Source organism: Hermetia illucens, chromosome 5, assembly GCF_905115235.1.
Source record: "Hermetia illucens chromosome 5, iHerIll2.2.curated.20191125, whole genome shotgun sequence".
In the NCBI taxonomy this organism is placed as follows: Eukaryota; Metazoa; Arthropoda; class Insecta; order Diptera; family Stratiomyidae; genus Hermetia; species Hermetia illucens.
The window spans coordinates 81,524,101-81,551,565 of record NC_051853.1 but is presented as its reverse complement, the minus strand read 5'-3'; the positions used below and the strand labels follow the sequence as shown (position 1 = coordinate 81,551,565).

At 42.3% G+C, this 27,465-nt stretch overlaps 1 protein-coding gene across 1 annotated transcript in view; it reads right to left on the bottom strand.

Annotated features, from left to right (window-relative positions):
* LOC119658244 overlaps nucleotides 1–27,465 on the bottom strand; it is a 419,442-nt gene that overhangs the window by 268,566 nt on the left and 123,411 nt on the right. Inside the window, exons 3-4 of the mRNA XM_038065521.1 lie at nucleotides 12,978–13,192; nucleotides 12,676–12,811 (exon numbers count right to left, since the gene is read on the bottom strand). Coding sequence (XP_037921449.1) covers nucleotides 12,676–12,811; nucleotides 12,978–13,192 — 351 coding nt within the window. The remainder of the gene's footprint in view (nucleotides 1–12,675; nucleotides 12,812–12,977; nucleotides 13,193–27,465) is intronic.

Here is a 27,465-nt window from a genome sequence, read left to right as displayed (position 1 = left end):
GTCACTGGGCATCGGTTCAGTGTCCCAGATATTGGGCATCAATTGATGAACCGTGTGGTCTAGTTGGTCGCTGCAATATTTAACGAGTTCCGTTAAAATCCCATCAGCTCCTAACTACTTATCTTTTTTAAGTCGATGAATTGCCCGACTGTTTCTTCCATGCTTGGCAGTAGTAGCATTTGTCCGCCGTCTTCAGTTGGAGTAAGCTCCAACTCGCCCATAATTTGGTTGTTAGGCAGTTCATCAAAATACTCAAACCTGTGCCAGAGCCCATATGGTCGGAAATCTGATTTCCTTGTTGTATAAAAGTGTAAATCTTCATCTTGCACAATGATCTATCGAGTGGTGAAGCAAAAATGTTAAATGGTAAGGGATTGGTACTGCCGGAAGCCTTCCTGCCGCTACTTATTGCGCTTGATAATATAGGGAGAACCTATACCTTCCACAAAGGGAAGGCGTTTTTAGATAGCACCTTTGTAAACGGTGTGCTGAAGGAGGAAGTCATCTCGCGAATTAGTGAACACCACACATATAGTAGTCATCAAGCTATACCGTTTACTGTAAAGGAAGGCAGAAGAATTGTTTGCCCGAAGTTCACTGTGATGTTTACGAAAACCTCAATGATGCATGCACTGCACCGGAACAAATTTACAATCTTGTGCTACTAATCCAAATTCCGTGGCACGCCGCGTTAACTATCTATACTGATGAGATCGCAATTGTGCCTGGAAATGTGAAACATTGGTCAGACTGATCATTGAATGGCTAGTTTCATATAGGTTAGTGTTGATGGAATAAAAGACTGAGCCGTTATTAGTCTCCAGTTGCAACTTGTAAGGTTCCTGCGGGATAGCATCTGATAGAGAAGATAGAGCTAGAGAAGCTGTACACCTAGTATCACGGTGTTATGCTGGATTATTGGTTCAATTTCAAAGAAAACTTTACAGAAGCGAAAGAATTGGTAACTAACTAGAATAACACCCAAAATTGAAGGGCTCAATCGACCGAAGAAGCTACTTTGAGCCAGAATACGAGTATAAACATCAATTTGTGATAACTCGATCGTATTCTGAACAACGTCAGCCGGAGCCCGGTTTGCGGGGATAATAGCTATTGCCATTGTGGTTGAAGTGACATAATCATTGTACAATTAGGAGGCACGCGATAACTTCAATCCCATAAAATGAGAGGAAAACAGGAAATCACGAACACGGCAATGATGCACCAAAGGGAAGCAGGGAAGAACACATAGACTGATTCCAAATACTCACCTTTGGATTATGAATAGTTATAGGGATATTGTATGTGAATACCGCCAGAATTACATCGTTTTGGAACTAAAAATTCCCCCTTTTGTCCTGAATACCAAAATGAATATGAAGATCCAGAACGCGTACTGCTTTTCTGTCAACAGAGAATTGGATGTTTCATAGTGGGTTGTGGACGGATACAAGCCCCATACTGTATCAGGTTCACAAGTAAACAGCTAGACAGCAAACCAGCTTTAGCAAGGTTTTGTTTTTCACAAAACCTTAACAACGTGCACAAATTGGCTTTAATAAAAGATACCCTACACTACCACTTTTATAGATTTAAGGACCCTTTCACTTATGGCAAAATTATGTCGTCCAGTAAACCTTGGTATTTCTAGCAGTAATTTACACGGTTGGTGGTCAAAGGGTAGTATAGGTCACAGGGCGAAACGTGGATTGGTACATTAAACCTGGGTGGTGGATTGGGAGCATTAAACCTGGGAAATGCCTGCTGAACCAACACCAACAGCTCTACTACCAAAGCCTATCTCCACCTCCACGTGATGACAGCCAGGAGCTCTTTCTTAACGAGAAGCTGCAGACGGAGGAGGATGAAGGCGAGTCTCCCGCGCCTAAAGACGGGACAAAAAAAACGGGAAACCAACTGGTTCTCCAGGTTGGGGGTTGGGTAGGGCGGACCAACCTACACGGAAAACAACTTGTTACGAAGCCACAACAGGAGTCTCGCACTGGGTGGATTATACAACGACGAACCCGGCAACGACAAATGAAGAACGATTTGCGCATTTTCTCATGGAACGTGAGCCCATAGCCCATACCCTGCCCCAATATAGGGCTGATGAAACAGCGTTACAGGAGATGCGTTGGACAGGGACCGGTTTCCTGGAGAAGACAATATAGACTCGGATCACTATCTCGTTGGCACGGTGCTTCGAGCTCGAATAAAAACACTACCTAGAATCCCCTCTGACAATCAGGTGGGAGTTAACAATGAAACCATCCACAATACAGCCCTCCGCGACACCTATAAGAGGGAAATGGATGCCGCAATAACCGCAGTCAACAGAGGACCTAGAGATGAAGCATCAACAAATGATCTTCACAACCACCTGAAGAACATTATCATTGACACGGCCACAAACATACTTGGCCCCAGCCGCAAAAGGAGTCGGAACGGCTGGTTTGACGATGAATGTAAGCTGGCAACGGAACGGAAGAATGCTGCATACCGAGTAATGTTGCATTTTCAAAGAACGCGGGCACGCGCAGAGACTTATCACGAACTCCGTCGAGCGGAGAAGCGACTTCACAGACGGAAAAAGGAAGCCTGGGAGAACCAACAAGTCTGTGAATTCGAAAAGTACAGGAAGCAACCGCGCGCAAGTTTTACCACCAAATCAGCAGGATGAAGCCTTATACACCTCGATGCTCATCCTGCCCAGACAAAGAGGGAAATTTAATTTCCGACAAAATGGGCAAATTGGAGTAATGGGTTGAGTACTTTGATGAGCTGGTGAACAACCAGAACATTGGCGAGTTGGAGGTCCCGCCAACTAAAGACGACGGAGAAATACTAACTCGCCAGGAGCTGATTGAATTACAGCCTCTATGCGGCAAGCGATGGAAAAACTGTTGGAATATGGACGACAATTGCACTGTCTATCCATCGACTTGAAAGCCGCCTATGATAGCATAGCCAGGGTAAAACTGTACACGGTCATGAGAGAATTCGGTATCCCGACGAAATTAATAAGACTGACTAGGCTGACCCTGACCAATGTGCAAGGCCAGATAAAAGCAGTAGGATCACTCTCAAGACCGTTCGGCATCAACAGCGACCTACGTCAAGGGGATGCCCTATCATGCGTCCTCTTTAGCCTGGCCCTCGAGAAAGTGATCCGTAATGCTGATGTAAATGCAAGATGTACGATCCTCTTCAAGTCCACCCAATTACTGGCCTATGCTGACGATATCGACATCATGGGAAGAACCACCCGCTGGAGCAGGCGACAATTGGCGCTAGATCTTGGGCTGCACATCAATGAAGGCAAGAAAAAATATATGGTGGCAACGTCAACACCGAAAAACAACCAACCAACAACATCAAGCCCCACTGGTCAAACGGGAAGAATAAAGATAGGAGAATACAACTTTGAAACCGTTGACAATTTCTCCTATCTAGGGTCGAAAACCACACCCGATAACAGTTACGATGATGAAATCCGCACACGGTTGTTGTCAGCCAACAGAGCCTATTTCAGCTTACAAAAACTCTTCCGCTCGAAACGTCTCACCATAGGGTCAAAGCTCTTAATGTACAAGACTATGATCTTGCCTGTCCTCATGTATTCCTCGGAAACTTGGGTTCTTAGCAAGAAAAATTGCCAAGTCTTAGCCGCGTTCGAGAGAAGAATCCTCCGAAGAATTTTTGGCCCCCCACATGAGGATGGACGATTCCGTAGCCTGCATATAGATGTAGTATGGATGAGGATGATCCAGCTCGGAAAGTCTACAAGGGCGATATCTAAGGTAGAAAAAGAAGACGAGGCAGACCCTGCCTAAGATGGAGCGATGCCAGACAGCTTTTAGGGATATCGAATTGGTGGACCTCGGCGCAAAACTGGGAGCTCCTTATTAAGGCAGGCCTAGACCGGATACCGGTTGTTGCGTCGTTGATGATGATGATAGACTATTTCACGCATTGGAATCAAACTGGGTCTTGATGGTTCCCATCTGCTTGACAGACGAAATTATATGTGCCAGACAGACAAATAGACAACCGGCAAATATATAGAAAAGGCCCGGTAAGAAAAACTTTAGCAAAATTCGACAATTCGAAACAAAGTGACGTCTGAACGTGACTTCAGATGCTCAAAAAATATGTGAAGGATACGCGAATATTTGTTTTTGACTCTGCAGAAAATAATTACGCCCTCGTTCTGTACCAGATAAATTCTTGAGCTTCACACAAAACTTGCATGAACAATATTTTATCCTTGGTATGTTTTATAATAAGTGAAATATTCAACCCTCTTCCCTCAAATAGCAGCCACTAGACAACAATTTAAATGGTTGTCACTTGTCCCCAAAAACAAATGTACACCACCCACAGCAGTTCTCTGCTCTCTTATATAAACACAAGGACGTCTTTAATTGCCTCAAAACATTAACACCTTACAAGCTGTCAACATCAGAAATGTCAGCACGTATGCATATTGTATACTCATTCAATAAGACACTTCAAGAATTAGCGCGTCGACGCTTCAGGGAGCGAAACGCAAGGGTGTCATTCGTGGAGACATTAGAAGACAAGCACATATGGGTTATGTATGTTGTCTTGGAACTTAAGCATATTCTTTAGTTACGGTCTGGAACAAACCACATGACATTTGACATCGCATTGCAACAGCATTTGTGATTTTTGGTAAATAGAGGGTAAATGGAGCGTCAAGCACACTACAAGGGTGAAAATGCTGTTCAACTGTATCCCTTGAACCCTTGAATCCTTTCTAGACTAGAACTAATAGCGAAGGTGGTTATCAAGTTGATACATACTAGGCTGTGTTCTCAGGAAGCCAAAGTAAAGCGGTGATAAAAACAAGTGAGTATGACTTTAGGGTTGTACGATTGCTGAGTTCCAACCTTAGAATCAGATAGATTGCCAATGAATCAGTCTGACAAACTACCACTTCGACTTTTTCAGGCCTGCGAAATTCTTCGAATAAATTGCTTCACTGCACAAAACAGGCTCATCTTAGTCGAGTCATTATGTCTGTTTATAGCTACCATACACTGTAACCAAAGCTCCATTGAAAATGGCTCCCACAATGGGGGAAGGGTAGTAAGCCACTTGAGAACAAGTATTTAAACGTGTCACTTCCGCAGTCACTCCAAACAATGAAACAGGAAAATGTGTGACGAGGACATAACATTCGTTTCATGTAAATTTCAAATTTCCTGTCCCGACCTTGTCATCGCGTTCATCCTTTAAACGTTTCAAGAGGTCCCCCAAAACATATGTAGTCATGTCGTCTTGACACATTTCTTAAGCAAGTGCGGAATTCCGTACGAGACTAGCATGTCATTCACAGTCTCTGTGTAGGTTCGCATCTTAGTTTCAGCGGATATCGTCAGGAGCAGGTGTTTGTGTACTCCCATTCGCCATCGTTTTCCAAATATGGGATCACCAGGGAAAAAGCCGGCATGCCATTACTCAGCATGAATTTATGACGACACAATGACTTTTTATTGTGGGCGTATTTGTAGAATGGGAAAATGTGGAGAACCAAAACGAAGTGATTAGAAAAAATTATCTTCCAAATGAATGAGGTTTCTGTGCAGAAATCTCGAATTCTGCTACCAAATGTAGCAGAAAGATAGCTGAAGGGAAACACGGAAAATTGATAGCTAAAAGTGTTAACAGATTGGATGTCAGGCCAGTATCCATGAATAATCAGAAGCAGCAGGTGAAAAGGAACGTTCTGGAGGCTAAGGATCAAAGTGGAATATATTCTGATGTCCACTTTTTAATCTAATGACAAATGATTCGGAATAACACAATTCCGCTAGAATGCATTACTTTCCTCCCCTGCCCCTGTCTTCTATATGTTAACAAATTGAGGTGAAGCTGACATCCTGGTCTAGACTAGAAAAACACATCCCCAAGCCTGTGGCAGTTGCAAGTGTGGGAAATAAGTATGACAGTTTCTAATGCATAAATTCAGTATATAAGGTGCACCAAAAAATATCAACTATTTTACTTTTACAGTCCAAGATTTCTGTAGTTTGGCCATGTTCAGTTTCTTGCTTAATTTATTTTACTGATTTAATTGAGTTAAAAAACAATAAGAGATAAAAGTAAGTTTCTAATTACGTGTTGTCCTCAGAAGGAAATAAGAAACTTAACAGAGTCAAAGGGCCGAAACTGCAGGCCAGTATAGTACCGCGGAATCGGAGAGCGAAAGTAATTATCAAGCTCCGCGAATTGGACTGCAAAAATGTCTGCACTACGTAGTATTCGAAAAGGCAGAGCAGTTCATCAGATAATGAAAGAGTTTGGAAAGGGCACACATATTAAAAAAATTAGACATGAAGGATCGCTAGAAGAACGTGACAGTCACAGTAGCAGAAGGAAGACCAAACTCCAAGTATGCAAATTATTCAAGAGGGCTAGATTTACATAAAGTTGGATGAGGATCGCAAGGATAAAACCAGCCATTTTAGAAACGCGGTTGATATGATGACACTTAGGTCATGAAAGTAGGTCAGTGAGAGAGTAGGGAAGGAATGCCGGTAGGGTTTAAACCAGTAGCACATCGCATGGCATTTGCTTAAATTCAGTGTCAGGTTTTTAACGAACACCAATCGATCAGAGTGTCTTGGCGGGACTGCAACAGAGCACAATCCAGCGGAAAAGAAAGAGAGATAAATAACTTAAGGTTCTCTGCGTAAAGCAAGCTCAGCCAGATGAGGATAGAGGAAGGTCAAGAAAATACGATTAATATAGAGCTTTCCGGAACATCAGAAGGAGGAGGAAGAGGAAATCTGCAGGAGAACCATGGGGTGATTGAGGAGTAGAAGTTCAGTAGAGAAAGATTTCAGCGGAGAATATTGTGGTTAACGGAATTAAAGGCTTTAGAAATATCCACGTAAATAGGGTATACCCTCTGTCCTGAATTAAAGCAATTAGCAACGAAGTGGTCAAAGTCCAGAAGGTTTGAAGCAATAGATCGATGTTTCACAAAACCGTACTGCTTTTACGCTAAGAGGTGCGTAGTCAACCAGTCGTTCACGTATCTCTCGAAAATTCTGGAACAATAATAAGGGAAAGAGGAAGGGCGGTGGTCCACAGTTATGGTATGGTATCCGCTTTAAGGACAAGAATGTCAAAAAGAGTTTTATGTAGGAGAAGATGATGAGGAATGCGCATCTTCCAGAGTTTTGTTAAAAATTATATACAGAGGAGGAAGATGGGATAATTTAAGAAACTCATCAAGTCCTGATCCGCCATTGATGTTAAGTCCACCAATGAGGAACACAACCAAAGAAGGAGTTACGAGAGGAAAGCCGCGCGACTCGAAGCAGTCTGCACCTAGGAAGATCCCAGTGGCAGAGGAGGTGAACAGAAGCAAGAATAGAGAACGTCTTTGGGTCATTGTAAAATTTTGCCAGTGCAGTCAGGAGAATTAATGTAGCAATTCCCCTAGCCAGCGTCACTGAAGTCGATGAAGCAATAAAACGGATGAAATTGAAGCAAGCAACAGGGCCTGACGAAATCAGTCAGAAAAATTAGTAGAGCAATTCCCCTAGCCAACGTCACTGAAATCGAGGAAGCAATAAAACTAATGAAATCACATCTGACCTCTGAAAAGCGAAAACCTGGGAACCAATACTGTGGCTATGTAAATTCTTTAGTCGAGGTATTGAGGAAGGTCTCCATTTGATTGGCAAAAGAGTATCTCAGTTCAAATCTCGAAAAAGAAAGCAGGATGTTCACATTACCATCCCATCCGGCTACTGTCCCATACCATGAAGATTTCTAATGCATCCTTGACAACCGTATTCGTGAAGTCGTTCAAATAACCGTAAATCAAATCAGATTTGTCAAGAATTGAGGAACTACCGACGCGATACAGCTGCGCACCGTGATAAACATCGCCCTCTTTACATTGCATTTTTAGATTTAGAGAAAACGTTTGACTGTGTGCCCCATGGACTTATCCAGTATGCTCTACAACAGCACCTAGTACCACAGGAACCCGTGCGCTGGGTTCAATATGGCAGATGTATCAAAACCACTTCGTATCTCCGTCGATGTTCATCAAGGAAGTATCTTCTAATCACTCCTCCTCCTTCTTGTTATCGGCACTGTCACACGAGACGTCCAAGGTCCAGTGCTCTATACTCTGCTTTATGCAGATGATATTTTCCTGGTGCCTCATAGCCAAAATGATCTCGAGCAACTTGTCTAGAAATGGAATGATCACCCCATGCAACACGATCTCAGATTGAATCTGAATAAAACTGAATTTTTGACGACCGATCCCCATGATAGAGGTAGTCAGTGGCCATGACCTGACCGGAACTGAGCGATTTAAATATATCGGGTCAATTCTATCAGCCAAAGGAAAACTGCATTACGAAATTGCTTGCCGCATTAACGCAACGTGGATGAAGTGCGGTACACAACTGGCATTCCTTGTGATCGACGTTTCAACAAACGCCTCAAACCTAAAATTTATCGCAATGTCGTCAGCGTTTTCGCTCTCTATGGGTCTGAGTATCAAATGGCGTGACACGTCTTGATCACATCCGAAATGGGGATATCCATCATCGACTCTCATAAAGTACCGATTATGCTCAAGTGTCGATTTAACAAATGAACGCATAGCTTTGAAATGATCAAGGTCGGTGATATTCTGGAAACCCAGAAACTTTTTCCGCAGCGTTACCACTATCAGTAATAATGGCATGTCGGTAACTGCAGCATTTAAATATGCGGAATCAATGCTCTGGGCTAATGGTGAACTACGTCAGAAATTACCTTACGTATGAGTGCAACCTGACGTGGTTTATGATTGACCCATCATCGAAAGTCTTAAAGCCAAAATCTATCGCAGTGCCATTCGCTCTGTTTTGAAAATTCTAGCCGACTACCAAAAACCAATGAACACAGCCTCGCAGTATTGGAGGTAAAGTAGTTGATTTGGAGTAGCGTAATTCTGGAACACATAAACAATCCCACGAAAGTTTGATTAACAGAGAGCGGATTCTGTTCCGAATCATCCTGTACCGGCTACATGAATACGCTCAAAATTATTCTGGAGTTTAGAACCCCGCTCTATCTTGCTAACAGGAAGTTTACCTGTAGTAGAAACTAACGACTAATATTAGCGTGACATATGCCGTTCTAAAATGTCTTGCATAGTATCTAGGTAACATCTCAAAGGAATTTAAGCCAAAATCGGCGTTCGACAGGGTTGCATTCTATCACAGATAATTTTTTTTGTCGCCATTGGTGACATCCATGCTGCATGCTGCATGACGATGCCATGTTTCCTCAAACACCTCCTGGATAAACTGGATAATGCAAAAAATAATCTCCTCACACATCTGACTTGGCTACGGATGTATATTGCCAATGAGCCGCGCAGTACATTTGCCTCTTGACTCATTTTGCAAAGAGTTGTCACTCATTTAGTATACGCTCCTGTTTTCCCTTGAGTCTTCACTCTTCCGCTTGTATACACCTTTATATTCTTTAACCAGGAGGGCAACGGGGATGACTTCTATAATCACTATCAGCAAGTGTTGGGACAGTGTGACAAGCAAACGCCACCTTGCAAGGACATCAGCCCATACTTCCCCGCCGTAACGGACTTGCATTCATAAGCAAACATCTCCTGTACTACCCACGTGATTAGCCGGTTTAAGGCCGAAACTCTAGCTTCTTCTTTATCCAGAGCCATTTTGATTTTCCTGGCAAAAGTTACTTTCGGGTCGAGCCACAACCCAAGATGATTAACCTTATTCATTATTCTTCCCGGTTTTGACTCTATAATCAACTTGCCGATCGATATTGGATGCTTCGGTTTTTATCTATTGTAGAAGGTGAATTAATTAATTTTTTAGTGTGGTTAGCATATCTATCCGCCTTACAGAATTGAATGTCTTTTTGATATCAGACGTTACGAGGAGCACTACCCACTGAAATCGACGTCTGTGTGCCTTAGCTCGATAAACCAAGCCTTGAGGACCAATCTCCGGCAGTATGTATCGGTTCACTTTCCCGGCCGTGTCAAGTATACACAATGGTCGGTATTCAGACGCTAACTCAGGGTCTCTTTTCATTCAATCGAAGAGCGCAACCCTCAACATCTTCCAAGAGGGGCGAGAAACACCTTGTTTCAAGCAAGCGTTAGATGCGTTCTCTCCGATGGTCAAACACTAGTTTATATACTTCTACTGAGGTTCCGACGCAAAGTTTACATCTGGGGTGCTTCCTTCGCAGCCAGGGTGTCGGGACTTTGCCGTACAGACCAGTATTTAAAACTACGAGCCCTGTTCTGCGATATTCGTTTCCATCTGTACTCTGAATGAACATATCCCAAACGCATTGGCATTGAAGTCACCCGCAACCAGGATCCGTGGCTCCGTGCCGAAAACGGCGTCCAGCAGAGCATTATTCTTCCTGGACCTAAATATCGTCAACTCTAGCGGGAAGCTTAAGTTCGGAATATACCGTAAACCTACAGCAACGCGGAGAACGATACCAGCAACTTCGCACCAGACATTTTCCCAAAAAATGGGTGCCTATAATTGCATGATTCACCGACTGATCACATACCCTCTTTCAGAATACGGTTTCAATAAGGAACGACAGTATATTACTGACACCGCTATTAAGAATGGATATAATCCTCAGACTATTGAGAAATTGATTGGAGGGAAGGTCAAGATCGGCTTTTACCTACGCTAGCAACTCGTGAGCGATTGCACTCCGGTGAATGTTAATTTGTAGGATGCGGATCATTTTTGCCACATACCAGCCCTTTCCCATTTCGCCCTGTAGAATTGATATTGCCTCGAGCACACAGATCCCAGCAGACGCATCGCGATCGCTGCAGAGAACGCAACTCGCCTCGTGCAACTCTTTTTTTTCGCGCCCTACCCAGCCGCATCCATGTCACCCTGCCTTGCTTGCACATCCCCGACAGATTATTGACCTGTGCCCATAATCTAAGCACTGTAACACGCATACGCACCCTACATACTACACAACCAGTTCTGATTTTTCGCTTTTAAGTAGTTTTTTCACCTCCTTTTAAGCCTAAATAATTTGCATCCGAGCGTTGGTTATCTCTGAACATTTCTGTTTGATGATATCTTCCACTGCAACCTTTTCTTTGAGACATCCAATGTTTCAGATTACCAGAGAGCACGTAGGCTCTAAACTAAACTACAACGTCTTTTCTCTCAGTGGCCCGTTCTTTGTTGACTTCGGACCTAATTCGACTCCTCGTTGAATCATCACCATTCGTTTTATGTATAGGGAACGCTTCTGCTCCGCTGTCTCCGATCTCAATGAGAATTTCGGAAATGTCTTGCCTTCCTTTTGATTAAAGATGGCGGTCTAGTCTTCGATCGTTATCACGCCGTTTTCGATGTTCACTTTAGGCAGACGGTTTTCGAACTTTTCGGGGTGTTGTTTCCTCTTGTCATTTTGAGCCTTGAAAATTAATATCGTTGGCGCAACAATTTAATAGAATCAGGGCCTTGGAGTGTATTAGAGCACTTCATTCAAGACCGTAACGGTACACCACCGGATTACAGTACCCCAGGCGATGTGGTTGGCATTGCGTTCGCTCGAGATCATTACTCTGATTTGACTCAAGTACTCATTCACAACTGAGTCGATACAAATCCTACTGCCAACAAACGACTGTGGCTTACTCTCGGAACATGACCACTGCAGGGTATTCACCGATTCACGGAATTTGGCCAAACGGAGAAGAAAGCAATCAAGATTCTCAGTCTAACGGGTCGTCGTACCCTTCCTTTTTACAAGAAAATGCCTCGAACAGTTTAAGTATCTATGGAGCGTTGTCCCTACCAACAGCTGCACCGAATGTCGACAGCGTATTCCGGCCTGATGCAATAACAAATGAAAAACTTCACCGGCCTAAAAGACAAATAACCGTGGCATCGTTACAAAGCGGAAAAGGCAACCGATAAGCCACACATTGAGGAAAGCTGGCAACTCTATCGCGCATGATGCAGTGCAATGAAATCTACTATCCAAGGATGACCCACGAGTGGGTTCCCTTAGACCTATGTATATCGAGGGAGACTGTAAACTTCTCCGCCAGGAATCGGTAACAATCAATAGGATAATAGAAGCCTTATGCCCCACATGGGGGCTTATGACAGTCTTATATCAATTTATAGTGAAATTGTGTTTTCGATTTCGATCATTCTGGCTGGAGCCTGAACATTTGAACAATCTGACATACATTTGGGCTTCTGGCTATGTCCGCTACATAAAAATGGCAAATAGATCATGTCTGATATTACTTTCAATAATAACTACCGCAGTCTGTATATGCTCAGCAAATTGGGTTAGTTTCAGTTCACCTAATTCATATATTTTAGAGATATACTAAAATGTATATACGCCCTGGTTACGTAGAGTTAGTCCGAATTAAATCGAAGGCTCAAGATAAAACTCCAACATTGGTAATCAAATATTCCACCAGGTAGGCCACATTACTACTTCGAGAACCAAACGTATGTTACAGGCCATTTCAGCGTGCAGGACATCAACCTAAATTTGGGTCATCGATAAACCTTACGCCTGCAGAAACTTAACTCTCCCCAAATAACATACAAATAGAAAACTCACCGACAACCTGCAACTGAACTGCTGCCGTAGCCGTCGAAAAATATGGAGCATCAGCTGTCACTTCACATGAGAAATTTCCAGATAGTCCAAATCCAACATTTCGAATAACCACTTGGCTTGCATTCGACTGCGATTTCTGCATGAGTCCATCATCGTTGCGTGCGTAAATCCAGGACGAGAGAGCCAAAAAACATGAAACGGAAAAAGTATCCATTTTAAGATTAGCATCAGAAGGCTTTTAACATGTGGGGATCTACTAGGGGAAGCTAATAAATCATCCACACGAGCCAGTTTACACTTACGTCCACGTTGATGCCAGGAAAGGCAAAAATTTTATTGGCAGGTTCCTCTGAAGGTGAGTATCGATAGAACTCCCTTAAGCCTCGGTAGAATTTTATCGAGTATAAGGGGGCGCTACCCAAATCGTATAGGCAACGTAGGGTGGCGTGCTGACCCTTTCGCACCGCAGGCGGCTCTACAATTAAATTGACTTTAAGAGCACCACCGTTCGCGATTCCTGAAATAAAATGGAGAAATTGGAGGATTTTAAAATTGGGTTGAAATCAAAGAATTATATATGCGAAGTGATTAAAATTTATAATGGCATTACTCCTTGATCCTTTCTAGTACTCTTCGCACATAATGCATTTAAACGAATTTTCGAAAATATTCAGATCGAATCCTTCAAATATTCATTTCTCTTTGGAAGGGACTAGTATCGTTAATTCAGACTTTCGAGAGAATATGTCGCCAAACAAAAGGACACATTTTCTTTCTCAGGGTTTAACAACTTATCCTTTGTCTAGCATTTAATGCCCAATTAAGCGTGGCTGCAGACTCTTCCAGAACAAGGCCCATTAAGTGGCATCTCATCTGTTATTCGCTTTTTCCAAAGAGCAAGACTGCAAAAAGTAAAACGGAGAAAGTTTGCTCATAGGGACGAATACAACGACAATGTTATTTTAGATTGAACAAACGCGTGGCTAAAGTCCTTTGATACTGAAAGCATTTGCTTGTTACTTTTGCTTGAAAATTGGATTGTTTCAGTCACACATTCTCGTGGAGTTACGCTCGGCAAAGAGACGAACAAGGTTAGGGGCCGGCACATGTTTAAAGTACGCCTTAAAAATGTAAGCATCATGTAATGTCTTTGGGTTCCTGCCTGTCCTGTTTTGGAATAACAGGATCTGAATAACATGTCTAATTTGGAGCATCCTCCGGGCGTAGGTGTTCGATTTTCGAGAAATTTTGTCATACGATTCACAAGTTGTGGGTTGGGTGGAGTCTGTGAGTCTGTGAAGACAATTTAATGAACATTGTGTCTTTTGATGGTTTCTGCAAAAGGACGAAGCAATATTCAGCCTATGATATGGCTTTAGATGACTTGTATAAAAAAGGGTCAAAAAGTACCCGCATTTGAAATGAAATTTTTTCCAATATAGTCCCTTTTCAGGACAATACACTCGTATAAACCGCTAACAATTTTTTAACCTCTAAAAATACAACTTATGATATTTCTTGGAGCTCATTTCTGAGATACTACCGGTTCCTCGCTAAGTACGGCCTCATGCTAGGAGAGAGAAAGTAGCCGCAAGGAACTACGTCAGGCAAGTAAAAACCTCCCCAGAGTTCTAGTATCCCGGGTGCAATTTCATCAGTTTTCCAGCTGTTCCGTCGCTGTTTCATCTTAAAAAGAATAATAAGAAACAATATTATGTGAGTGTCCTATGCTCCCCCAACAGCTAGGAAACATACAAGTTTCAGACAGGAGCTACACTTTAATTTTATAAACTGAGTTGAATAGAATTTCAAAACTCCAGAACAACGTGTTGAAGACTTTTGTTTTTTTCAGATGACCTTACTGTTAAAACATGATTTCCACGACGCAATGCTTTTTGGCAATAACTTAATGAGAAAGTACAATGATGGTGGCTTTACCAATATATGGTTGCTATTTACCCGTTGGTGGGGTATAACATATAAACTGTAGCCCGCGGTTACTCGAAATACGCTTCAGTTTCCCCCATGACTTCCCGGAATGATATGTGGTAATATCAGGCCAGCGTACCCCGATCATACGACGCATACATGTGTCAACTTATACGAGGAGTTTAAAGGAGTCACTGCATATACATTGCCCATCCCCGTTATTTAGAATATTTCTTTCTCTGCAAAGAGACTGCGAATGGGGATTTAAAAGCTTGTTCAAAGGTTGCACCCAGAGAAACTTGATCTTATTTTCCATTACATTCTCAGATATCGAAAAATGTTAAGAGAATCAGGTAGCCTCTTTAATTAGAAACAGTAGGTACACCGATATTCGGCGTTGGTAAGAGGTCGACATTATGACTGAGCGGCTGCCTGAAAATATAGGGGTGTATTCTGCACACATATATGTATACGAAGAGGATGGTATTTTCCCAGTACTACTTCAGAAGGTCATAGAAATCATTTTAGGTTTTTTCGTCAGGGTAATAAGGAGCAGCATAGCCTTCGGATATACACCAAGGACATAAAGGCCGACAAAAGTTGTCCTTGTTCCGAAAGGAAGCATTTGCCTCACATTATGACCTAGCATGAAAACCGCAGAAAAGGAATTGGACAACGGCATTATAACTAACATTTTAACGCGTCGACATGCTCACCTTGCAGGATTTTTACATGCCCTACATCAGCCGATCGACGTATTATTCGGTGATCTAAATACCCAAGAAGTAGCCCTGTACGCGCTTTTCGATGTACAGAGTGTTTCGACAACACGTCGCATGCAGAGATACGACATGTACTTAACCAAATGGCCGTCGAAAACAGGCAAATAGAAGTAGCAAGAAGTAACATTTCTGTTGTCATGAATACAGCTCAAAGTTTCCTACAGGGCTACTAACAGAGCTATTGCGGAATATACTAGTCGGTGAATTCCAAGGAGAGCTAACATATGCCGGAATCCAGAAGCACGGTTACGCTGACGTTATTGCATTAATCTGTAGTGGCGAATATGAGGAGAGCCTACGTGAAAGAATCTAATCATCTGCCGAACTGGGCCTCAATCCAACTAAAGGCACCATAGTTTCTAGCTACTTTGAAAAACGTATGTTGAGGACATAAAAGAGGTGGGACAGCTACAAGGGCTTTGATGATTTACAAGTCAATAGCAGGGGAGAAATGGGAACGTATCCCGGAAACACTGCTTTGAGAATATGCTGCGAATTTCCAAAGAAGTAGTGTCGTTAACGCCATTAAACGGGATATTCCTTTCCTCCCTATAAGATCCTTATGCGTCCGTCCCTATGACACCTTTATTGTTTTTATTAGTATTACGAACTAAATTCTTCTCATAGCAGCTTGTGTGCGCTTTCCATGTTCATGCCCAACTTTCAGCGTCGATAATTCAGACCATGATGAAATCCGCGTTGTCAGCCAACAGAGCCTATTTGTGCTTATAAAAACTGTTCCGCTCGAACCGTCTCACCATACGATCAAAGCTCTTACTATACAAGATAATGATTTTGCCAGTCCCCATATATTTCTCGGAGACGAGACGGAGAAATGCGCATATTGTTGAATTTCTTATTGACTTTTTTGTGGACCTGAAGACCTGCGAATCTTGTCTTGAAAAATGTAAGCCTCACATTGTTCTTCCTCTTTCTATTAATTTTAATAAGATTTTAACGGAGGATTTCGTTTCGGACAGGTGATCCTCCTACAGGACAGAGCTGCTTTCAATGAAATCTCGACACCTCTGTGGTGCGTTCAAAATATGTTAGCACTGAATGTAAGCAAACGAAACACGGTGGAGTAAATTGAGAGAACGTGACAGTAACCTACGGCTTAAACCAACAACTGATAATCTACGAATGGGTAAGCACAACAGTGTATTCAAGGCAGAAAAATAAGCCACATATAGGTGTGTCCCCTTCAGCCTCCAAAGGAAAGAAGGGCAGTACAGCTAGTGGACTATGAAGACACTTAGATCCCGCCAGGTGAATTCTAAACTGTCATGGGAATGCTTAAATAAATTGAATATATTGGGCTAGCAGAATAATATCTGGATACTTTGCGCTCCAGACCATATTAGGTTAAAAGGCAATGAGGCAACAGATGAGCTGGCCAAAACAAGAGGAAAACGCTATATAACCCAAAAACTTTTTAATGGAATCGGGAAAGAATTCATGACCATGACGCTAAGGAGTGAAAGGTGACGGTTGAGGAAACTATTCTGGGCGAACTTACCAGGAATGGGACAGTCCAGAGTGCTCATGGAGGATACGAACCCAAGCGTTCGTAGGGCTGTTCAAACCTCACTAAGAAGTACGTTGGGATCATAGTAGGAATGATCACTGGTTATTGGAGATTCTGTGTCGAGAATGATGACACCTACCACATTTGCAAGCTTAAATCCGCTATTTGCTCACAGATGGTGACAGTGAGCGTATCGAGTTGCTGTGAGTACGCCATATATTTCTTTTTAGTTCGACATTTGTCAACAGTTGTCAGTGCATATCATCAGCAATTTCATGCAAAAACATCTTTTTTCTCTTCAATAATCATGTCCAGTTTTGTTCCCGGAAAGAAGCATTTGCGCGAGGCTGTGCTTTATTGCTTCAATTTGAAGAAATCAGCCGCTGAATTGCATAAAATGCTTGTGGAAACCTCCGGCGACAGTGCTCTATCGATTCTATGGTTCCGTCGGCCCAAAGATGGCGATTACGATCTGAGCGACAAGGAGCGTGAAAATCGGCCTGGGGAAGTTAAGCACCACGAATTGGAGGCTCTTTTGGACGAGGATGATACTCAAACGCAGAAAATGCTCGCCAAGCAATTAGGTGTCTCTTAACAACCTGTTTCCATGCATCTACGTGCAGTAGGTAAGGTTCGAAAGATCGGAAAATGGGTGCTGCATGAATTGAACGATACATATACATAAAAAATCTTGCTTACCAGACACAGAAAAGATGTTTTTGAATCGGATTATGACTGGCGACAAAAAATGGATTTATTTTGAGAACCATAAACGAAAAAAATCGTTGGTTGATGCTGGCCAACCAGCGACATCTTCTGCAAGACCAAATCGCTTCGGACGAAAGACGATGCTATGCGTTTGGTGGGACCAGCGGCGTATTGTCTACTATGAATTGTTGGTGCTCAGAGGTGGCGGCGAGGAAGATGGGGCGGTAATCCTATCGGCCAAACCAAAACCAAGTGGCCGAGGAGAACCTCTATAGTGGTGGCACCGGGAGACACTGTAATCACTTTGGTTTGCCGGCCGTGATTCAGTAGGCGAATGCTCGAAAGGCCTAATCAGGGCGATCAGACAAACGAAAAAAATCGTTGGTTGATGCTGGCCAACCAGCGACATCTTCTGCAAGACCAAATCGCTTCGGACGAAAGACGATGCTATGCGTTTGGTGGGACCAGCGGCGTATTGTCTACTATGAATTGTTGGTGCTCAGAGGTGGCGGCGAGGAAGATGGGGCGGTAATCCTATCGGCCAAACCAAAACCAAGTGGCCGAGGAGAACCTCTATAGTGGTGGCACCGGGAGACACTGTAATCACTTTGGTTTGCCGGCCGTGATTCAGTAGGCGAATGCTCGAAAGGCCTAATCAGGGCGATCAGACCCGAGTCTGCACGGGGACTCATCTGAAGTGGCAAATTGGTCACGAAACCTTACCAGGGGTATACTGGTACCATGGGAACCGGCAAAGCCCCTGGACTCACATACTTCGGGTGAACTCCCGTTGTATGTGAGGACAGCTCGGTTATTTGCGGTTGGCCCCCCTAGTGGGAGTTTCATGGTGGTTGTGGTTATGCTCAAGCGAGAAGAGACCTTCGGGCCTCGACGTGGTGTTGCGTATCAACACGGGTGCCGTACTCTTTAGTTCGGTAGAGATTTAGGTAATTCTTGCATCCACCAGTATGAATGCTAAGACATGCACTTGGTATAGACTGGTACCGTTGTTGCTTCTCTCAGCGGGGCTCTGATTGTGGTCACAAAATCAATCCGTGTCTTAAGAGGACCGTAGATGCCTACCATTATCACCAATAACTCATCAAATTGCATCGTGCTCTGGATGAAAACCGGCCGAAACAACAAAGACATGAAAAGCTGATTTTTCTCCACGATAATGCTCCGTCGCATACGTCGAAAAAAGTTCGAAACTACTTAGAAACGCTTAACTGGGAGATACTACCCCACTCCGCTTATTCACCAGACCTTGCCCCATCCACCTATCATCTGTTTTCATCGATGGGCCACTCGCTCGTTGGGCAGCACTCCGATTTTTATGCAAACTTCCGAAAATGGCATGATGGTGTGGTTTGCCTCGAAAGATCAACAATTTTATTGGCATGGTATCCATAAATTAACCGAGAGGTGGAAAAAATGTGTAGATAGCAAGGGCCAGCATTTTGAATAAATTTTCTTTGCTTCCTATAGAAAAACGTGTTTTTCTTGAAAAGAAAACAGCAGATTTAAGCTAGATGCATATTCTCGGACAATGTCCGACACTTTTCCAAAATAGGTTAAGGCAACTCATTCAGTGGAATATTTTTTTTTATGTCAAATTTATCACATAACCCGACAAACATGATTGATACATACTTAGTCGCCACTGAAAGTTTCTCCATAACAAGCGGGAATTAGGCTGGTAGTTTGCGACTGACCGATATCTCTTGAAGAAATTCCGTGTACCCTTTGATTGACATCCTTCAAAGGCTACCCACTTGCGAGAACCGCTATAAGATGCCAAAGATATTTGAATATTTTAGATAGACCTCGTTGTGAATCTTCACTCCTCGATTTCGACATTTCTATAACGGGCTCAAAACTCCAAGAGCCGATATTATCTCCACTTTCCTCGACGTTCATTTTCTGGAACTTTAAATGAATTCACCAAATACTTGTTTGTGATTACGGTATGACTTCAAACTAACGTGAAAGGGGTTGAGGTGATTAAAATAATCCCTATTAGGTACTGGCGGACCCGCACTGCTGTTCACAACTTTTTCTATTTTTAGGTTAGCTTTGCCCGTAGTCGGCCCGGATAGTCATTTTGGCCATCTTCAGCAATACTCATCACAACATCCTCTCACGTTTGATAACAGTCCTCCCCTTTGAAAGAAACTGTTACCTAGAATATGCGGGTGCAATGGAGTAGGGAATTATGTCGCAGCCATCGAAATGTTTTCAGTATCGTCAGTATCTCCGCTTGTAATATACTGGTGAATCCTGATACTACGACTCAGTTACACTGTCTAAACTACGGACCCCAGTAGCATCTGCATTCGCGGATCGACGGTATTTTCTATGCTAACTTGGGTAGAGAACATCAAGAGCTTCAGTAGATCACGATATCTTTCCCAAAATACCCCTGATGACACATTTTTGTTCTCTCATCAAGTTTTCCACTTCAATTTGATTGCTGGATTGAAAATGGAGGGATGGAAACTCGGACTGCAGATACATTTCTTTTCAATGAATACAGAATTCCAGGCGTCCTCTAATTTGTAATTTTGGTACTGTTATTGCGGCCGACGCGATGTTGGCACCCAACCCGATGTAACTTTAAATTGGCCTTTGCTCTTTTCTCCAAATGCAGGTACCTCAATACCAACGACTATTCCAAGTAGAAGTGCTGCTATATGGGACTAGCATGTAGAAAATGACCGCCGCCATTACTTACAAGCTTCTTTACCACCTGTTTCCAACATTGTGGTACTCTAACTCTACTCAAAACATCTGCACAGGAACACTTATGTCTCTCCCAGACGTGAATGGTCGGCTATTGACTATTTCGATTCATATGCATTCAAATACAAGTCCCTATGTCCCGATGTGAATGGCCAACAACCTTTTCTTCTTCTTCGTAGTTGGCAATAGGCAATTGGGTGGAAGTAGTAGTGAATAGGGCACATATAAAGAAAGGGAACACTGCTGCTGACTATACTATGCATGGGAAATGCTTTTACCAGGATTGAGGACAAATGGTCGTCTTAGAGGCATGCACTGTAATGGAGGAGTGCAGATTTGACGAGTAGACCTGCAGTGAGCTCAGGCATTTCTCCATCTCCATCTTTCGGGTAGGGACGAAGTAGGTAAGTGGTGTTAGAACCATGCAGTTAAAGAATTAGTGAATCAGTGTGTTGATGTCACCTAGTGATTCCATTAAGGTCAATTACGATTAATCAGAAATGAATATTTAAGGAAGTTTTGCCTTTGGTTCCTGCTGGGAGGTGTGAAGCCGTAAACAGCTATACAATATTTATTATTATGACAGATGTTGCCACCTACTCGCAGCAACTCACAAAACACTTGGGTACACACCAATGCATTGCATCACATACACGGGAATGCGCAGAATTTTGATCGCGCAACTCCCTTCGCGTTCAAAAATGTGCATGTCATCAATGAATTCAAACAGAATAATGCCACTGAGTTTGACGGAGTTACTATCTTCACTTGTACGATCCTGGCAATCGGAGATATTTGCGTGCTCCCTGCCCTCGTAAGGATAATAGCTAAAATAATCTTAGATGATGTTAGATGATGAGATGTTTCTCGAAAGCTTAATCGACAGAGAGCAGTCTAGTTTCTGCTTTGAATCTACATGCACTGAGCATATCGATTCCATTCAGATAGCTTTGGAAAAGTATGCGAAGTTTAAATCTCCGCTTCATCTACTCCTCATCAATTTCTAGAAAATTTTCAACAGAATCAGCAGGGATAATAATAGCTATTAGCAGCGCGATGTATGATGGCGCAAAATATCATGTTCTACACCGAGGTGAAATCTCAGACGGGAGGTCCGAAATGGAGTCCGCCGGTGTTGCATCCTATCCCCGATATTATCGCTCCTTGCAGTCATTCTTCTTGATATCTAGTCCGAAGGACATGGAAGTTTTCAATGGATTATGATATTTTTTATCACTGTTTGATGGCATCTCCTTGCTCAGTCACCGAGCCATGGAATTTATCCAAAAGACTTTGGATTTGTGAAAGGAGGCAAGCTGAACCGGACTAAAGACAAATATCGATATCACCAAGGGTCTCAGTCTATCGGGTTATCACACTCTTCTTACTTGCATTAATGGGCAGAATATCGAAGGTGTTGATGAATTTACATGTCTTTCTGTCGACGGCATCCCTAACTTTATGTCGCTGCACGCATTGAAGGCACTAGTTCCGACTTCGCTGCTTTGTCTAAAATCTGGAAATGCAGGTATCTCAACATCAAAATCAAGTTCAGACTGCTCTGACCTAATGTGCTTTCTCTATTGCTATATGGAAGCAGCAGATGAAGAGCGACTGACAGTGCACAAACGCTCCAAGCCTTCCTCAATATTTTTCTGCGACGTGTCATCGAGATTCTGGTCTGATAAAATTTCGAATGACAAGCTTCATCAACAGGCGCAGAATGGTGAAGGAGGGATGCAAGCTTCTCGAGAAGTCCTGGGGGCAGCTCAAACACCCTCCTTTAAATCGATGGTCCGTAACTAGCCACTTAGATGTCGAAAACAGTGAAGGAAGTCCGGGACAACTAAGGTTCTTATGCGCTATACATTATACCTATGTTAACATGCACACGCTCTCCATACATGTAAAAGGGGGGTGTAAAATTTTTTTCCATCAAATATAGTCGTGTCGATTAGTACTCCTCGAAGCCGATCTTAGTTTTAAGATTTGCTAAAAAGGCGGGGAGTGTGAGGGGTGCAAAGTGATGATTTCTTTAACGGACCCATTCTCAGAAACTACTTAACCGAAAAATCTGATAAAAATCATGAAGCTGCCTCTATACGGTGCCCAGGCCTCAAAATACTCTCCATATCGATATCGATATTTTCGGGAAAATTGAGTAAAACCCCCCTTAAGTTTATCTCAGAGTTATAAAAGTTGGAAGTAGTAAATATAATATGAAGCATATTATTTCCAAGTTTGATCAAAATCATACTATTAGTAACAAAGTTACAGTAGCTCAAATTTGTCTTTACCGTGTAAATTTACAACCCGCAGTACTAAATTTGATATGCTAAATACATATTCTTAAAAGGCTACACACAAATGGAATAGTTCTACACTCAAATATACTCACACAAGAAGCAAACAAAACCTTTCATGCCTGAAGCGCCCAGCTTCCGGTTTCCCGACTTGTTTTGTATTGAAATGTTAGTATTTGCCTAGATAGCCAATAGTAGCGCGTTAGTGATCTGATCATTTTGTCCGTATGTATGGTGAAGTCCGACTTAATCTACAATAAAAAAATTAAAACGCTTAGACGCGGGTGCAGAGGGTTAATCTAAAAGGACTAATACCAGGGTCACTCTAACAAAGCTTTGATGATTTGCGTGTATACCGCGATGGTACGAGCGATGATTATCTGTGGCGGGGTAATTTGGACGAACAGAAGAAGCCCCAGTGCGGTATAACAGATAAGGAGCTATGCAAGCTCCTCAACGTCAAGACTACCCTCCGTTGGCATCACTGGCAAAATGATAACTTATCCAACAGCATTCTCAAAGGCCCTTCTTCGATTGACTCCTTTCCCTTCCCCTTTCTTCTAATAAAATGCAGATCAAAAGGACAATCTTCGAAATACCCGAGGATATCAGTGTGTCGGAAGTTCAATCGAGAGAACCTCACTGTTCTTTTTAGCCATTCTCTCAAAATGCTGATGATAGTGGGAGATAGTATATATGACAGCGAAATTTCATTTAAATAAACGATTTTAGATAATAACGAGCGAGAAAGTAACTAATAAATAATAAAAAATGGCACGTACTGATTAGTACCTTATAGCGAGAGGAGCAGATACAGGAGTTTTGGCACCAAAAATGTTTCATGCTTTGAGCTAAGCGGAATTATGCTTGAAAGGCAGGTCCTCTTATTTCAGCTGTCAAAAAGACTGTATGAAGCAAACTATTGCACTTCTAGTCGGCAGACAGACTGCCATAAAATCACTCAAATTGTGCTGATACCCCGGTGAGAGGTAGGCAATGAATTAGGTCAGAGAGCAAACAGTCAATGCTTTTCAAGAAAACCTTAGACAGGAAATTGACAGCCGATGACGAATAAAAGACAGCAGTGACTTGTGCTTTTTATAGGACTAGAAGTCACCATTCTTATTTAAATTTAGAAGCTCCGGTGGGCAGTCCATGTAGAGTTTATTCATGACAGAAGAGTTTTCAGCAAGTAATCAAATCCAAGGTGGAAAGTAAACAACCACCTGAATGGACAACCCGCTACGCAGTTTTTGGAGGACGCTCAACAAAAAAGAATGGTGACGAAGGCTTCCAGAGGCCAAGGACCGACATTGGACTGTAAACGCCATAGAAAAATAAGTTCTGGGAAATGGAAAAAGATTTAACAAACACGACACTCATATTGTCGGAGCTCAACAGGAAGAACCGAAGCATTCACAATGTTTTTTAAACGTCTAGAATTAGACGATATCCTACAATTTTTGTCGGTTGTAAGATTGATCAACATAATCTATCTCTATCAAAGGCAAGGTCGTTTTCAAGACGTAGAGAAAATCCTCCTAATTATGACTATTACCAAATAGCCTTCAATGCTTAGGACAAATACATAACACTCTTGTTTCTTCCGCAGACAACCAAAATATCGACCGTTTCTAACGCTTTCTATAACACTGGAAATTTTAAGCAGCGCATTACCAAAAGTCATCCTCCTAAGTACAAGGAGTTTCTACCTCTTCCTGTATTTTTGATGTTTCCTCTCCACGACTTGTAGTTTTACAAATTTAATTAAAACAAGTGAGGATAATCTTCGAAATTACTGTAAATATTTTCCTAATTTAATCTTACAACTTCGGCAAAGTTCACAGTACGCTCCGAAACTACTTCACAAACATCACTTTAAATGATTAAAATTTAATAAGCATCATGTCTTCCTCTCTTTGGGCCAGGAATAATTCCATGTCGAAATTTTCTGAAATCACATCTACTCCCTAATGCGATTTTAATTAAACTCTTCATGGGAATTTGGGAAAACAGAGGAATATAGAGTGAATTGGTAGTAAGTACAGAGGAGCCTCTTAAAAGCCGGCTAGTTGCTTGCAGCATGGTGGGCCAGTCATGTATACGTACGCTAAGTCGCCAGAAAGGATACTTGCAAAAGCTATCTGAACTAGACACTTTTCCAGGGAATAGAAGGTGATGTGGAAATGGAAAACTTTTGGTAGAGTGGCGTTGTTATAACTACAATTATACTTGCAGAATTCAGAAAGAATTATGCGGGTTTGAAGTGGAGTTAGAAGTTTTGAATTGTTTGTTTCCACCGAAAGCATGTAAAACAATTGGAGGATAATGTAATTGAGTTCTTCAAAACTTTTTTATGTTTGGAATTCATTCATTAGCTTCTACACTATCCCTCTTCATATATTACCGAAAAGCGAACAATGTGACTTGGACACGGTTTATAGCGTCCTTATCTCTTCTTTGATAGATGCTCCAGATTTTAACAACCTCTGAAACCTTCAAGCAACTGGAAGGTGTCTCGTATTACCAACGCTTTTCGCCGGCGTAAACGTGATATCCCAAGGAGAAAAAGTCTAATTATATGAGTGAGGAATCGAGAAATGATAGAAAATTAGATCTGATAATTCTAGGGTTACCAGACAATTCCCTGAGTCCAATAAAAGTTCCAATAAACATTTTGGCTTCAAGTCCTTTCGGGATCTCAGTTTCGCTCCCATCTCTGAAACGACTAACATGTAAGTCTCTCCCCAAATAACTTGGTCAAGCGGAGGCAGCAATACTCAAACCCCAATATTAATTCTGTAGAACACCGATTTCACGTTTGAATGAATTTTTACTGGTAACTCGCCTGAGGAAAAGTCTGAAAGCAATTCGCGCCCAATTGAGCAGCTACTTTAGGTCGAAAGGACCATCAGGAACGTGACCAATCAAATATTTATTCGATTTGAGCTTTTCGCTAAAACGAATTTCTCCCTCGGATCCACTTATCTACCTCCCGCCCAACCACCCTAGCAGACAGCTAAGAAGGCCGTTGTCCCATTATCCTGTAAAAACATTATTTGAAATATATATTTATGGAGCGAGGAAATGCGTTTTTGGTACCCTGGCCGAGACCACAGCCATATCCTATCGATTCTGCCACTCGTTTTTTTCCATATTTTTATCACATTTTGATTTCGTAATGACATTTTTATGATAATGTCGGAGATGATGGCAAATAGCTATTGAAAATATGACATTAAGGATAATTTAGGAGCGCATCGGGCTCACATGTGAACGAGAGGTCGGTCGTTCGGTGCCTGACTCCGAAAGCGGAGAGGGAACATATTATGCACGTTCACATTTCATTTGAATCGATTTATTGAGCTGCTGAAATGTTTCAATTTCAATTTCATTTTGACCGTCTGTCTGGGAAAACGATAATGCGATTTAGTCATACCAGCTATTACGGGCGTGCCTGAATGCGGAGCAGAGTTGGCGCGGAGGTGACGGTGACGGCAACAGCTATGGCGTTCATGCAGATTTGCTTTACCACACCATTAAGTTGATTTGTTGGATCATTTTGTCGATGAACATTCGGAAAATGCGCCAAGCACCGACTTGAAATCGATAGTGGCAAAAAGGGAATTTTGGCAAGTGAAATCCTGATGACAAACTCCATTCAATGATAAATCGTCGAATATAAACGTGCATGTTTCAGTGACGCAGTAAGAGGATTTGCTTTTCAATTAAATTTTGAGCAGCGCTGCTTAATCTGGGACAAGCAATCGAGGTCACCGCGAAGTTTAAATACACGCCGTCGCCATTGAGAAATAATTGAATTTGGATGAATTTATCGTCATATCCTTCCAAGGATGCTTACGAAAAGAGGGAATAGGAAGGTAACTCCTTCCTCAAGTAAAACTAAATAACCACTCAACATTTAAGTTTCCAGTCGCGAAGAACAACGAAAACCTTTCTGAACGCCAAACAGCAAGTCGGGATCTCGAAGCAATACGCTTCAGGCATGAAAGGTTTTGTTGTTTCCTATGTGAAAACCTTAAGGTACCTACTTATAAATTTAATTATGTGGCGAACTAAAGAGTAAAAATTAAAAGGAATACCAATTTAGAAATTTCGCAAATCTATTACTACCGTAATGCCGACAGCCCTTCGGATAGGAACTGACTTGGTGGCTATGGCTACGAATTATGCTTATTAAAATTCATTTATGATTGGTTTCCGAAAAGTGCGCACGCTCTTTGACAATGGTGTCAAAGCTCCACAATGTTCGCTTTCTCCAACTTGAAAGAGAATCCCGGAATTAAAAGCTAGACATTCTGAGTCCAAGCGAAGTGGAATGGTGGAACCGGACTCTTAGCACTGTGGTTCCGTACTCTGATTAGTTTAATGGTAGGAGAAAGGAATTCGGTGTCAGATATCCGACCACTGCAGGGACCGCGCTCTCATGACTTGGGAACCGGTTTCTCTCAGCTTAAGTCGAGGTTAAGGAACGCCATATACGTGCAGTGCTACATACCAGCAGAGTTTTCCGATCTAGAGAAGAGGTATTAGCAGATGCACGCAGTTCAGGAAATTCCTTTGAAAGACGTCACGTTCGGCTATAAAAAGAACAGTGAAAAGTTCCTAAATTTCGGCAACTTTAACCGCCTCATCATCGTTCGAGAAACTTACCAGCAAAGAACATCTAGTTAGATGGACTGTATGGCGATCAGTAGTAGAATGGAATTGTCAAAACAAGAGGTGCACTACTGTGTCTGCTGGCCGGGAATCAGAGGGTTAGCCCTCCAAATTCAAT